The following is a 14357-nucleotide window of genomic DNA, read 5'->3' as shown; positions in this document are numbered from 1 at the left end:
TGAAGAAGAAATTCTCCATGGGTAGCTTCTGGCTTTCAAGGGGAAAATTTGGTTTTCATACCTTTTTCTCATGGTTTGGATACAAGAGCCAAAGAAATCTAGTGGACTTTACAGTTACCAGCTAAACTGTTTACAAAGAGCTTCACAATCGTAGAGCTGTAAGAGAGTGTCAGCATGTGTCTTTCTGCTCACAGATTTCTTTGCATTAGTATTTAAAGCTAGCTTCCACAGTAGTTTCCTCTAGACCTGGCTAATTGAAAAGTGAGCATCTGCACTAAGGGTGCACTGAGCAACCTCCCTGCTTCCTTTGCAGATTCCCACGGTTTGGACCTACTTGGAGGAGGAAGCACAGTTTGGCTAGTGAGAAACATTGTTCTAAACCATTTCTCTCCAATGCTCATTAAATTTCAGACACTGAAGCTAGGCATGGTGACTCATGCCTTTAATTCCAGCACTTGGGAGGCAGAGGCAGGAAGATTTCTGAGTTCAAGGCCAGCCTGGTCTACACGGTAAGTTCTAGGACAACCAGGGTTACACAGAGAAACCTTGTCTCAAAAAGCCAAAAAAAAAAAAGTGTTTAATAAATTTCAGACATTAAAACAGCAAGTTCCTCAACAGTTACCAAGCGTAACTAGTAGATAACTAACAACGCATAGCTATAAAATCTAACGCCTAAAGGCCATCAGTAGATCCTTACCCATATATAGTACTTCCACCGAACTGGCCATTACTTCTTCGTATTTCTCCGCTAACAACTCAGTTCCTTAAATGCAGATAAACCTAACACTTCCTTTAAAGATCCTGTCCATGTATGGTGACATGCCAAGCCAAGCCATATGCCAACTTTCAAACAGAAAAATTTTCACCATATCCATAAAAAAGAGAAACTGAGGCAAGACTAAAGGTGACTCATCAGAAAAGAACTCCTAAATTCAAACTTTCAGTGCCCATCCACACCTGATCTCCGATCACAAGTGAGGTCCTTTCAGACATTCAGACTTGCTCCTGGACGTGAGAACTCCAAATACCCCTGTTCCTAGTTCTCTACATGCTCTACTGTCGGTCTGCCCTCCACGTGCAATAAATCCTTAACCACCAACCACCCATACTTTCTTGTTGAGCTAAGGCTTCACCTGCCTACAGTGCCTGTTAAGTTCAATCAAAAGAAGCCTAAAGGGTCATTCCACACCCAGATTCACCTTTGAGGCTGGTTTTGTCTTCACACCTCCGTTCTCCACAGCACTAAAATCCAGTTTGCCATCATCTTTACTTCCTATAGCTTTTAGTCCTTGTGAAAGAATGTCACGTAAATTTTGATAAAGAGGTTTTTCAGTGTAGTCCAGTAATTTCACAGTTTCCATGTACTTAGCAATTTCACCTAAAACAATAACACAATCATTTTATTACTTTTAGTCACAAACACAATATGTCTATCTCATTCCTAAGAAAACAGTCCATGGTCAATATAAAATTACAATACAAGTGGGCAACATATTAAAATAGAAACTTGTTCTCAATCAGAGCTCGATGCAAAGTATGCTTTTATTATCAGGTAAGTAAAACAACATACTTTGAGATACAATGTAAAAGACATTTCTGCAACCATAAGAGACAACAGAGAACATATTCAAACACACATAAAATGTAAATATAAAAGGAATTCAGAAAGTAGTTTGTCCTGAGCTGCAGTGACCCTAGAAGCCATCAGTCCTGCAACAGAAAGCTGCAAGCTATGAGGTGAGAAAGAGAACCCAGAGAGCAGATTCAAGAAGCAGCAAGACAGGTCCAGAGAGGCCAAGGCCTCCTGGCCACTGAGGCAGTGCCCTGCATGAGAAGAAACCTCCCCTGGCAGGATCGGGCCCTCACAAAGGGCGTCCACTGCTTCTTTAGCCTCAGGTCCTTGATTACACAACCATCACCACAAACCCCTACTCCCAACCAAGCCCCAAACTCTTCCCCATGAATCTCCCTGGTCTGTCACTGGAAATTCTACCCTCGAAGCTCAAGCCAACATCTCTCCAGTCTTTCCTCTATTCCACATTAACACATGATGCTCTTTCCCACAGCAGTATCCATCCACAGATGCATATATAACCACTAGTTTAACTATTTAAGTGCCAGTGTATGCCAGGCTCTAATCTGGACAGTTGAGATACAGCAGGGTCTCAAATCTCCACTATCTTAACCAGAAAAAAAGGAATCCGAAACCCCCAAGGCAGTATGATCAAAACACACTGTATAAAGACATGAAGCATGCAAAAATTAATAAAAAGGTATTTTTAAAAACTCCTGAAACAAACATCAGTGTGTCTGGCAAAACGACAGGAACCTTTTGTTTTAGAGGAGAGAGTGGCCTCCACCATCACCACCGTCTATACAGAAGAGAACAGCTAAGTTGGCTGTAGCTGGTGTCGAAAGGCAGAGAATAAGTCACAGGGCATCAGAGTGTCTTCAGGAGCAACAGCACGGCTGTGCTTGCACCAAGGTCTAGGACAAAATGCTCTTGGTATACAAACTTGTAACCCTAGCTTTTAGGATGCTGAGGCAGGAGGGGCCCAAGTTCAAGGCCAGCCAGGGCTACACAGAGAAACCAAGTAGTGGCACAAAGGGATGGAAGCAGAGGGAAAGGAAACAACAAAATTCCTGCAGAGTCTGCAAAGCTGCTAAAACTAATAGGTAGATAGAGCACAGTACAGAACATGGGGTAAAAAGACATAAAAATCTGCCCTCTTTTTATATACTGTTAAAACCTGGAAATCAAATGTTCAAACCGGAATACTTAACATAGAAGAAAAAGGCAGCAGTTACCCAATGTGACTGTGATGACAGCAAGATTTCTGCAGAGACCAAAATACAACCAGAATTTCAGGAGGGATTTAATGAAGAGCTGCCACCGTGGGTCGGAAGACGCGGGATTACAAAGGTAATGGTCTCCAAATCAAACTAGAATCATTGCAACCTCAAAGCCCAGCAAACATGAGGGGCCGTGTATGTGGAACTGCAGTGATGCTAACACTTCAACAGAGGTGCAGTCAGAACCAAGTCAAGGGGCTGGAGAGATGGCTCAGCAGTTAAGAGCACTGGCTGCTCTTCCAAGAATGTGGGTTCCATTCCCAACACCCACATGGTGACTCACAACCTTCTCTAACTCCAGTTCCAGGAGATCTGATGCCCTCTACTGGCTTCTGCAGGCACTAGGCATGCATGTGGTATTTAGACAGGAAAACGCAGTCACACACATTTTTTTTTCCTTCCTGTTTTCAAGACAGGGTTTCTCTTTGTATCCCTGGCTGTCCTGGAACTCACTCATTTTAGACCAGGCTGGCCTCAAACTCAGAGATCCGCCTGCCCCTGCCTCCCAAGTGCTGGGATTAAAAGTGTGTGCCACTACGCCCCGTTGAAAAAATTCTTTAATTTAAAAAAAAAAAAAAAAAAAAAGGTCAGGTTAAAAAAAAAAAAACTTGAGTACTCAAACCACCAGATACTGCCAGCCAGCAAGATCGAAGAAAAAGTTGCAATGTCAGAGACAGTACAGATCAGGAATAGACAAAAAGAACAATTTGAAGAACAGAGTCCACAGAATTCTGACAAAAAAAAACACCAAAAGATAAAGGAAGTCTTGAAGATGGGCTGCTAGGTCAACTGAATGTGACACATATAGTCAAACTGAACTGCAGGCAGTCTGGATGGGAAATCAGCCATGTGCAGTGGACAAGATCTAGAAATGCAGTAAAACACCTAAATAATGGAATGTAGATGTAACAGAGCACCACAGACATACACACACCAGAAGTCTTAGTGAACTCAGCCCAGGACTGGGGACAGAAATGGATGATAACAGAAGAGCACACTGCCAGGTACTCCCCAATCCTACCCTCAGCGGTCTTCCCTCAACCAGAAACTAGAGGCAGGTCGTGGCTCTAGAAGAGTGGTTCTCAAGCTGTGGGTCATGACCCCTGGGGAGTGTCAAACAACCCTTTCATAGGGATCACCTAAGTAAGACCACCCTGCATATCAGCTATTTATATTACAATTCATTTCGGTAGCAAAATTAGAGTTATGGAGTAGCAACGAAAATAACTTTATGGTTGAGGGTCATCACAACGTGAGAAACTGTATCAAAGGGTCACAGCATTAGGAAGGGTGAGAAGCACTGCTCTAGAAAATAAGGCCATTGGCATCCTTTCTATTTCAAGCTGTAGACTCTTGATCAAAGTAAACACCCATGACCTCATGATGACCAAAAGGGACACAATTCTCACACCCTCTAGCACAGTCTCCCACCCTCCACACAGCTACTTCTTCACCTCCCCTACAAATGCTACAGTGCCCCCTCCACAAGGCTGTCCTTGGCCACCCTGCTCCAAACGTAAACTCTTCCCTGCTCTCTGTGCCACCTCTACATCCCCAATTCCACTTCCTGTTTTCTTCTTCTCCAGAGGACTAACATCACAGTGTGCTAACAAAAATCACGGTTATGTACTCATCGGCACCTCCCAGCGTTGACGGCCAGCATCCTAAGGGCGGGGTAAGATGCAGCCCGCACCAACAGCAGTCTCTGCACTAATACAACCTCCAGAAACACCGGCTAAGGAAACAAAACATGTCTCCCTGCTGAAAGCAAAGGGCAACTGTGTGAGGCTCCAAAGCTCACTGACCAGCTCACTGTGCAGAGACTGCTTTTGGGAAATGGGTGTACCTCCAACAATGGTAAACCCTAAAATGCACAGGCTCACAAGCTGTGGGCTTTTTCTTCCCAGAAAGACAAAAGCTCTATGATGGTCTATGGCAGCCTTCCCTACCTGGCTTGTTTTTCTCAGGAAAGCACTTCTCCATCAAAGCTGCAACATTGTCCCTGTATCTGTGGAGGAAGGAAGGAGTCCTTGGTTACAAGTGCAGTTCCCAAGCTCAGCTCCTAAGAGGACAGACAGCAGCCAGGGCTTCTAAGGAAACAGCCAAGTTCAAAGAGCCTTCTGTCTAACCCTCATCTCTAACTTAAGTGTCACTGAGCCAGGTGCGGTGACCGTGACAAGGCTACAACAGCAGGAGGCTGAGGTAGGAGGCTGCTCAGAAAAAAGCACTGCCTATGAAATCAAATAAGCCGGGCGGCGGTGGTGCACGCCTTTAATCCCAGCACTGAGAGGCAGAGGCAGGCGGATCTCTGTGAGTTCAAGGCCAGCCTGGGCTACACAGTGAGTTCCAGGAAAGATGCCAAATCTACATTTTTCGAGAAACCCTGTCTCGAAAAAAACAAAAACAAAAACAAAAAAATCTAGAAAACAAAAACGCCATAGATCCTGTCAAGAAATTCTGACTAAAAATCCTTTGCCCTATCACCAACCAACCCAAAATAATGTAAGTTGTCTCTTACCTAATTTTAGAATCTCTAACATAGTTAGGATCTTTCAAGTTATCCTCCCAAGGAAGACAGCCACTGAGCCACTGGATCATGCAATAACCAAGTATTTCCAGATCGCCACGTCGTGATGGGGCTACAAACACAAGAGAAGATCAAGCACAGTACAACAGCTTGTCCAGAAAGAGAACAGTCCACTCAAGTCTACCTTGTGGCAGAAACATTTGTCTGCATGTAATGAAAGCACTGAACACTGGGCTATATAAAGGAAATCTTTATCTCCAACTAAGAAATCATTCAAACCCAAACTGAGAAACCTTGGGGTTCCAAACTGCCACTGCTGGTCTAGGAAATAAAACACCTCCCATTCACTGCTGTCTTTGGGAGACCTGAAGACACTAAAATGTTGACACTCTACACACTGTCAGGTCCACCACAGCAAAGAGCACAAAGAATGGACCAAGCTAGCTTACACAAAACATAAGCTACTAGCCATGAAGAAACTAGGATGCTATGAAGGTGTGTTCTATAAGAACCAGGACATAGAAAACAAAGCTGCACAGAGGTGAGCTGTGGGAACCCAAAAGTCCAATTATCCTTGAAGGGCAGGGGCATGCACAGGGTCTTACTCAACTATAGGAGCCAAAGATTTGCCCCCTTCTCACCCCACTCTGCTTCTTCCAGTATTCTTTATCAGTCTACTTATTTACTTAGCATAATTAAGGGCAGAAATTCAGATGCAAACATCAGCACATGCCACCATGGACACACCAGGCCCCTATAGACACAATAAGCTACTGTAGACACAACAGGACATACCCACGCCATTGTGTGCATCGATGCTGGTGAACTCTAGTGTGCCATCGTGGCATCTTTTGGGATCTTCTTTATACTCTTTATGAACTCCATCTGGGCAGTACCGATAAGCAAGTCCATAGTCTACCAAGTACACCTATAAATTTCCAAGCACCAAATTAAAGACAAAAATCAACCCACATGTATTACTCAAAAGTACAGAAATAAAATACAATCACTTGGGGGTAGATTCACCTACAAGGGCAAACAGCAGCTCTCCAAACATGTCAAATTTAAAATGAACACTGCAGTGAGTACTGAACCACCACCAGCCCTCCTCTGGAATGCTGGCAACTGCACCTGAGGCTTCATAAACGTTAACATGAGCTCTGCCACTGAGCTGTGTCTCTGAGTAATTCTTACTTTTAAGAAATCTTATTTTGTTTGCAGTATTGAGTCTAACTCAGGACCTCCCTCTACCACTGAGCTATCCAACCCTCTCACCCAAGAATTTTTACTTTTAATAAATGTTAAATGACCATGAAGCTACAGTCCTTTCAATATTATTTCACCTTGCATACTTTCTTAGAAAAGTATGTGCTAAACTTCTAACTAATCATGTCTCCATGGGCAAGGCTTACAGATGTCAAGTTTTTCTTATAGAATCTAGAACAAGCTATCACACAGAATAAACTTTCAAGACTCTTTCTACAAAGAAAAGCGGGATGAACAGTGTTAGCACACAATACAACAGTTGTCTTCTATTCCTGATTCTTTACTTGTAGGCCTAGTTACTTCATAAAAATGGTCCAGAGGCTGTAACAATATTCAAAACTCTTAGATGAGACCTTTACCTACATCTTAAATACAAAGAGTCAAGCCTTCCAGATTAAAGCTGATTTGGAATACCGATAGCAGAATCCCATGGCATAGTCTATTGCTCTGACTAGCATACGACATTAGCACATGTGGCTTCCATCTGATAGCTACACATTAGACCTGACTCTCTGTCACAAGTGCATGTGCCCATATGCATGTGAGCACAGAGATGGACTTAGTACTGGGAGTGACCTCATCCACGCACGTCTGAAAGGTAGACGAGCTGCACATGGCTACCGTGTGAGCAAAAGCTGCTCGTGTTGGTCAAGTGCACACTAACGGGAGTCAAATGTTGAGTAGTACTATGCAAGTCCCTCCTACTCCAGCTAAAGGGACCTCTACTGTTCAGGCTCCTGCTGTGTTCAAGGAAACAGCTCAGCTGAGATGGCTGGGGCGAAGTGAGCTGAACCCTGGGATGCCTCACAGAGCACTCCTGCACAGCAGCTTTCTTTCTCTCGGGGCACTACACAGACCCCTCATGCTCTCCATAGCTTACAGAGGGGAGGCAAACACACTGTGTTTGTGTAAAAACCAGGCAACCAAAAGAAGGTGGCTGCAGACAGGTAGGTCTAGGAGAATGAGCCCAGTGCACAGAATGTGGACGGACCACCGCCCCAAACAAGCACTCAAAACTTCCTTCTACACAAGACCAGAAGTGCCACTTTAGCAGTGTCAACTACACCGTCTTGGCACAAATCACGGAAATGGCTACAAGCATCCTGGATTGTCACTGACCCCAGCATGGGTGTACACCAGAGCTTTCACCTCTTAAACATACAGCTACAGAGGGAATGAAGCAGACTGAAACCACACATCTGCCCGGCAAGCACTAAGGATGGGCAAATCCAGACTGCTCTGGCAGGCTGTACACAAATGACTTCAATAATCCTCATCAAGACCAAACTTTCCAAGTCACAGGCACTTCTTACATCTGATGGAGTTCTTGAACAAAGGAAATTAAAAAGGTGACAGAGCAGACAGGCAAATCTAATCCACTGGTGCACTATGTAATTTTAAACTTCCACCCCCAACTAGCTATTTGAAATTCATTTTGTATCAAGCACTTCTTCTGAATATGATTTAGGGCAAACCAGCCAACTTGATAAAGTGCCAGCAAACTGCAACAAGATGCAGAATGGCAACTATATAAAGGTATGTGAAGAAACAGTACTGTCAGCGCATCTACTTCAGAAAAAGCAGAGCTGGGGGGCGGGGGGCGGGTTCAGTCCAGAGGACCCTACTTGCTCACACAGCATGTTTTACCACAGTAAAAACTGAAGTTCTAAGGACCTGGTCAGGGTTCTTGTAGCTCAGAAGAAGGTTGGAAGCCTTGATGTCCCCGTGCACATACTCATGCTCGTGGATGTATTCCAGGATATCCAGCTATGGAGAATACACACAGTAAATTAATGCAGTACCTAACACGGCCAGCAGAGGACTGAGCTGCGACAGAAAGCAGCCCTTACTGTATTCACAACAAGGAGCATAGCTCACATACAATTCTTAAGCTTAGCTGCAAGACAGTTTTCCGAGAAAACCTTTTGGCATTTGCTTCATATATTTTCTGAAGGTCACTCCCAAAGCGGTCCATTATCATAAACCTGTAACTGAAGACAAACAAGAAAAGTCAGTGAGGGAAAGAACTAGAACATGGACTTGCAATGAATATTCTCCCTTCAGATTATGTCAAGTTAATGCTTAATAAGGCAGAGTTATAAAAGAGGAGGAAAGGGGTATGAACATACACCGTGAAGAATTTCTCCCAGCTAGAGAGAAATCTTAAGAATTCCAGAATACTGTACTGTCCTGTCTCCAGGGCCTCTTCCTGGTCTAAGCTAGGTTTACAGGAGACAACATTCAACTTAAGAAAATGCTCACACAGACTCGAGCACACACATCTACAGTGAAACACATCCACTTGGCTTTGAGTGAGGGCACTGATTCTTCTCTTGAAGTTAAATACTGTTTATAGACAGGAGCAACCTTCTGTGACTGTGTCTCCATCTTTAAGGTACATTTCAACAAAAAATGTTCTGTTAAATCTAGGCTGTCAAGAGATGGCTTAAAAGCTACATTCAGTAAAACTGTCCCAACGGTATAAAGCAATAATGTACTAAATCCTCGGTGGTCAAGATTTGGAAAAGAAATATGCAGCAGGAATGAGGAATTTTGGTTTCACCATCAACCTGCCATGTCACCTTGCCCAAGTGATATTACTTTCTTAGGCCATCATTTCTGGAGAGGTAAAATGAGGAGGTGGGCTGCATCCTCCCTAGGGATTCAAACTCTTAGAGTGCACACTGAGACGCACTAGAGACCTGTAATGACATGCTCAACTCCTCTACATGTCACTCTCACCTTCAACAGTTGTCCAAAATCTACTGTGTCTACTGAAATCATTCAAACAGATAAACAAGACAAAACTCCTCCCTGGGATGAGCTCACAGCCACACAAGACAGCCGGTGCACATGGCACTCGCCAGGCAGGTGCTCTATCATCCTGTTTTACAGAAGAAAACTGTTCATAACCTCCCCTCAAATGAGGTGGGCCTATGGTTTAAACCACTCTCCTCCACACACTGAAATAATAAACACTCTACAACACAGAAGTCATGCTTATATAATGTAGGCTTTTATGACAATAAAATACAGTGAGTTACAAGAGAAGGAACAGCCAACTAATACAAAAAAAGACAGTGTAATAAATACATGGTCGTGCACCCACATGGCAGCTCACAACTGTCTGTAACTCCAGTTCCAGGGGACCCGACACCCATAGCAAAACACCAACGCACATAAAATAAAAATAAAATTTAAAAAAAAAGAACACTTATTAACAATATATATAGGGTCCTATCCATTTCTGAATCAGAAGAGAATTAGAGACTCTGTCTATATATCTTTTAATAAGATAGTAATATTTTAGGAGGTAAAGTATATGTCAAAGTTATACTATCAAGTAGGGGCAAAATATATCCATTTGTGACAAGATTCCTGCTACCCCGACCTCTAACATAATAGAGAACGGTCATGTGACTTCCCAAATTCCTGGGTATGACAAGTTTTGCAAAGCTGAGAGAGGAGAGCAGGATATAAATATCTGCCTTTCCCAAAGATTAGCCTGTGTGATCACTACAATACTCTGAACAACAAAGTATAACCTTTGTCTATGTCTTAGGATCACTACTGCTGTGATGAAACACCATGACTTACCCTTCTATATCACTGTTCGTCATCAAAGGAAACCAGAACAGGAACTCAAACAGGGCAGGCACCTGGAGGCAGGAGCTGATGCAGAGGCCATGGAGGGGTGCTGCTTACTGGCTTGCTCCACATGGCTTGCTCAACCTGCTTACTTACAGAACCCAGGACCACCAGCCCAAGGATGGCACCACCCACAATGGGCTGGGCCTCCCCCATCAATCACTAAAGAAGCAACTGCTCTACATGCTGGCCCATAGTCCAATCTTATGGAGGCATTTTCTCAATCGAGGTTTCCTTCTTTCAGATAACTCTAGCTTGTGTTAAGCTGACGTAAAACTAGCCAGCAGAGTCTAGAAAAGGGTAAACACTGTCTGATTCAACACAGGGTCCTCTACTAAAACAGATTAATCAGGTCTTTGTTTTTACGCACAAATTACCCTGTCACTAACTCTGAATGGCCCCGAAAATCCCCTCACCATTCCCCAATTATAAACAAATGACACAAACTGTTAGCTTGTACGTTCTCCTGAGAGCGCTCTAGGACTGAGTAATACTCAGAAGTAGAGGCGGCTACTTCTGAACATGTCAGGTAAGGCCTCTGATGCTTTCTTTTTCAGGGACTTGGTTAAATGCTTCAAGTAATAAGACAGTATCAATCAGAACAAACCATTCTGAAATGGTAATGGAAGTATTTTACAATCCTCAGACTGTCCTCATCACTCCCTATCACTTCCAAACAAGTTAAAGGAAAAGTAAGGATGTCTGGCAGGGGAGAAGGCTGGAAGAAGAATCCTATTTTCTGTTTCTTCACTTCTAAAAGACTTATGGGATTATGTTTACTACTTCAACCTAACAGTCAACACTTCATCCACTGAGGAAGGTCTAGCCACCTCAGTTTCGGGAAGGAATGGTCATCACTAACAATAAACTGCAGTCACCCACTTGACTCCTCTGCAGCCCCCGCCAGACACCCTTTGAACACAGCTGGCCTTCTACCCACTATCTCTCTGGCCACCCCACAGCACACTGTTCCCAGTAAAACCTCATGTAACAAAACAACACTAGATTCCAGGGAGCCCCGACTCTCCGACAGATGCATGGTTCTCTAGCAAATACAGCTGGCAGGCTTACACAGTGGCTGCCCCATTCTCAAGTCTTTGCTAACACAGCACCAGTCTGGTTTGGGCATTCCCTCTCCTTCCATGTAACAGTGTCTTTCACCAAGAAACTTGTGTGACCTGTGTGACTGACTACTTGACTCTTGCCAGTGGCAGGTTTACGTGTAAGAATTATAAAACCATGACCAAGAAAATGTACAAGGAAGTCTCATAGGACTCCAACAAAGGGTCCTTGGTAAGACAGGGAAACTCACAAGACACTGGCAGGAATTTCTGACACTGGTACTGTGTCTGCATGTGAGGTCCGAAAATGGAGCAGCCTTCCCACTAACACAAAAGGAACATAACAGAGAGCAAAGCCACAATAAGGGTTAACTGTGCAAGACAAGCACAATGTACCCACAATGCCAGCACTCAGGAGGACCAGGCCAGAGGACTGAAAGCTCACCACCAGTGGGCTCTGCCATGGGGTAACGCTAAGTCTAGAAAGCAAGACCCTAGTTCAAAAAAGTGCAAAGTGCAGAAGCAGGCCTTTGGTGACTGCGTAAAACAGTGGAGTCACAGAGGTTCTCCACTCACTGCAATCACCACTCTAACTAGTAGGCCTCCAGTTTCTAACCAGGCCTGGCCTTCACGGTCTCCTACAAGCTTTGAAAGGAGCAGACTGCACAAAGGCGTTAGGGGCTTTCTCCAACTCCAACTCCTAAGCCATCTGAGAGGAAAGGTTACACACACGAGTTAGCACCTAGCTTTTCTCCCATGTTTCACAAATGTTGTCACTGAAGTTTGTCACCTCTAACCAGCTAGACTAAAGCCCTCATAAAGAACAAGACTCTAGTCTCCATGGATGATTAGGCATTCAGTATGAGATATCAAACAGGATCCTGGGAGAGGCAAAGTGCACTCTTTGGGCTTTGTTTCTGTCAATGGGGTTCTAGCCACTTGACATTGCTCCACACAAGTCCAGGTTGGACTGGCACCCCCCCCAGAGCTAAGATCCCCACCTCTGCTGCCCCACAGTCCAGATGCACACCTACAGTTACTGTGGGTGCTCAGCAAATAACTCCCAACTGAACCAACTCAACAGGAAATACTCAAAATGTAGAGCTTACCTTTTTCCATTTTTATTATGTAGACCAGATCCCCAGTACTTAGGAACACCAAGGTACTTCAATTTGTGTGTATGAATCCATTTCTGAACTAGAAGTTGAAAGAGAGGTCTGTGATTTCAACTGCTGTATGTAAACGGTTATTTCAAAACAAATTACTAAGAGCAGAGCATACTTCTATGTGCAACAAAACCACCTCTACTCATAACAGGAGGAAAAGAGCACAGTGTAACACAAAGTGTAATAAAAAATTTTACCAACCTGCAAAAATAGTGCCCTGCCTTTCCCTTGTCTGGAAACTATGCACCTGTGAACCACTTCTGAAGTGCAAGGCAACAGCATCACCTCTTTAGTCATCTAACGATCTAGCTTGCTTGATTCCTCAGCAAGACTGACTCCCAGCCCCATCTCTAGAAACACGGGGCTGTCTCCTTCAGTATCTCCATCTCTTCCTCACCTTGCAAATCAAGATGCAGGAGACACGAGGTGTGCACCTGCTCCCTTACAGCAGGAATGGGGCCTCAGATGAAACAGGCTGTTCTCTGCACTGAGTCTCAGCAACCGCAATGCCTGCCCAGCTCATGGGCTTCAGGTTTTAGCAAAATGCTCAAAAGAGTTAGAGACCATGTACTCACACTTGTCAATTAGGGTAATTCATATAATTCCTAGGTCACATACCATTGATTACTTCACATGCCAACAAACCATAGAGCAAATACATCAATTCATCAGAATGACTTCATGCAAGTATCATTAAATGGGAGTTGTGTATAAAGCAAATGAAAACAGAGCGATACGTGATGTGACACTTTAACCTTAGCTTATGTGAAATAAAGCCAGGTAAACTGCTTATTTTTAAATGTTTAAACCTTTAACAAAACAATTTTAAACATGTTTATTGTTTCTTACTTTGCTCTGGTTTAGCAGCCCGCTGGTAGAACTTTAATTCAGTGAAAAGAGGTCCATTGTCACTGGGTTCCTTAGAATACAAGAGTCAATTAAAATTATTGAATTATTTTCACTGAGCCTTCAACACCAGAGTAAATCTAATTTTTCCTACAACACAATGTAACTTTGATATTTAAATTTATAAATTATTAAAAGATTAAAATTCAACTCCTTAGAAATATTTTACATGTTCTCACAATAATCTTTCTCTTGGCTGGGCAGTGGTGGCGCACGCCCTTAATCCCAGCACTTGGGAGGCAGAGCCAGGCGGATCTCTGTGAGTTTGAGGCCAGCCTGGGATACATAGAGAGAATCACACAGAGAAAGCCTGTCTCGAAAAACCAAAAATAATAATAATAATAATAATAATAATAATAATAATAATAATAATCTTTCTCTTAAGCTCAACTTCCATAAGTGATTAATTATACACAATCAAAAATATAGTTCAGTCTTTGCAGAAGTTTAAGGCAAATGTTTAAACTAATTTTCATCTTTATTAAGCAAAGGCCAGCGACCATGCTAAATTTATCACTACCAAGGGGCTACAAGACATTTCTGAGGTTTAATAAAATTCCAACACCTGACTTAACCAATTAATGGTAGAATCCCATTCCTTTCCCTCACCTATCATGGTTCTACCTAATTATCAAAACCATCAGGAATGTATCTGGATCTCCAGAGCAAGAAAACACTGTGCCCTTTTCTTTCTAACACTGATTCCTATGTTTCTCAGACCAAAGAAGCCTACAACGTTTGTAAAGTCAAAAAGAGACTGGAGCTAAATAACGGTGTTCTCCAACTTTCCTAGGCAGTACCTACTTCCCATTTCAAGGGGTATTAACCATTTGAACTATTTGTAAAGAGGCAAACATTTACAAAAAGATATTTTACACAAGACATATCAGCCCATAATGAGTTTCATGTTGTTTAATCAATATGATAAGA

The 14357-nt window shown here is 43.2% G+C and overlaps 1 protein-coding gene across 5 annotated transcripts in view; it reads right to left on the bottom strand.

Annotated features, from left to right (window-relative positions):
- The window catches only part of Vrk1 (VRK serine/threonine kinase 1), a 75236-nt gene that overhangs the window by 19181 nt on the left and 41698 nt on the right, over positions 1–14357 (bottom strand). For all 5 annotated transcript variants that reach the window (XM_059279593.1, XM_059279589.1, XM_059279591.1 and 2 more), the window contains exons 4-11: positions 13371–13440; positions 12465–12552; positions 8529–8637; positions 8321–8413; positions 6176–6308; positions 5372–5492; positions 4803–4861; positions 1200–1378 (exon numbers count right to left, since the gene is read on the bottom strand). In XM_059279593.1, coding sequence (XP_059135576.1) covers positions 1200–1378; positions 4803–4861; positions 5372–5492; positions 6176–6308; positions 8321–8413; positions 8529–8637; positions 12465–12552; positions 13371–13440 — 852 coding nt within the window. The remainder of the gene's footprint in view (positions 1–1199; positions 1379–4802; positions 4862–5371; positions 5493–6175; positions 6309–8320; positions 8414–8528; positions 8638–12464; positions 12553–13370; positions 13441–14357) is intronic.

This window comes from Peromyscus eremicus, chromosome 14 (genome assembly GCF_949786415.1).
Source record: "Peromyscus eremicus chromosome 14, PerEre_H2_v1, whole genome shotgun sequence".
Lineage (NCBI taxonomy): Eukaryota > Metazoa > Chordata > Mammalia > Rodentia > Cricetidae > Peromyscus > Peromyscus eremicus.
The sequence above is the reverse complement of the archived record's forward strand: the minus strand, read 5'-3'. Positions and strand labels throughout refer to the sequence as shown.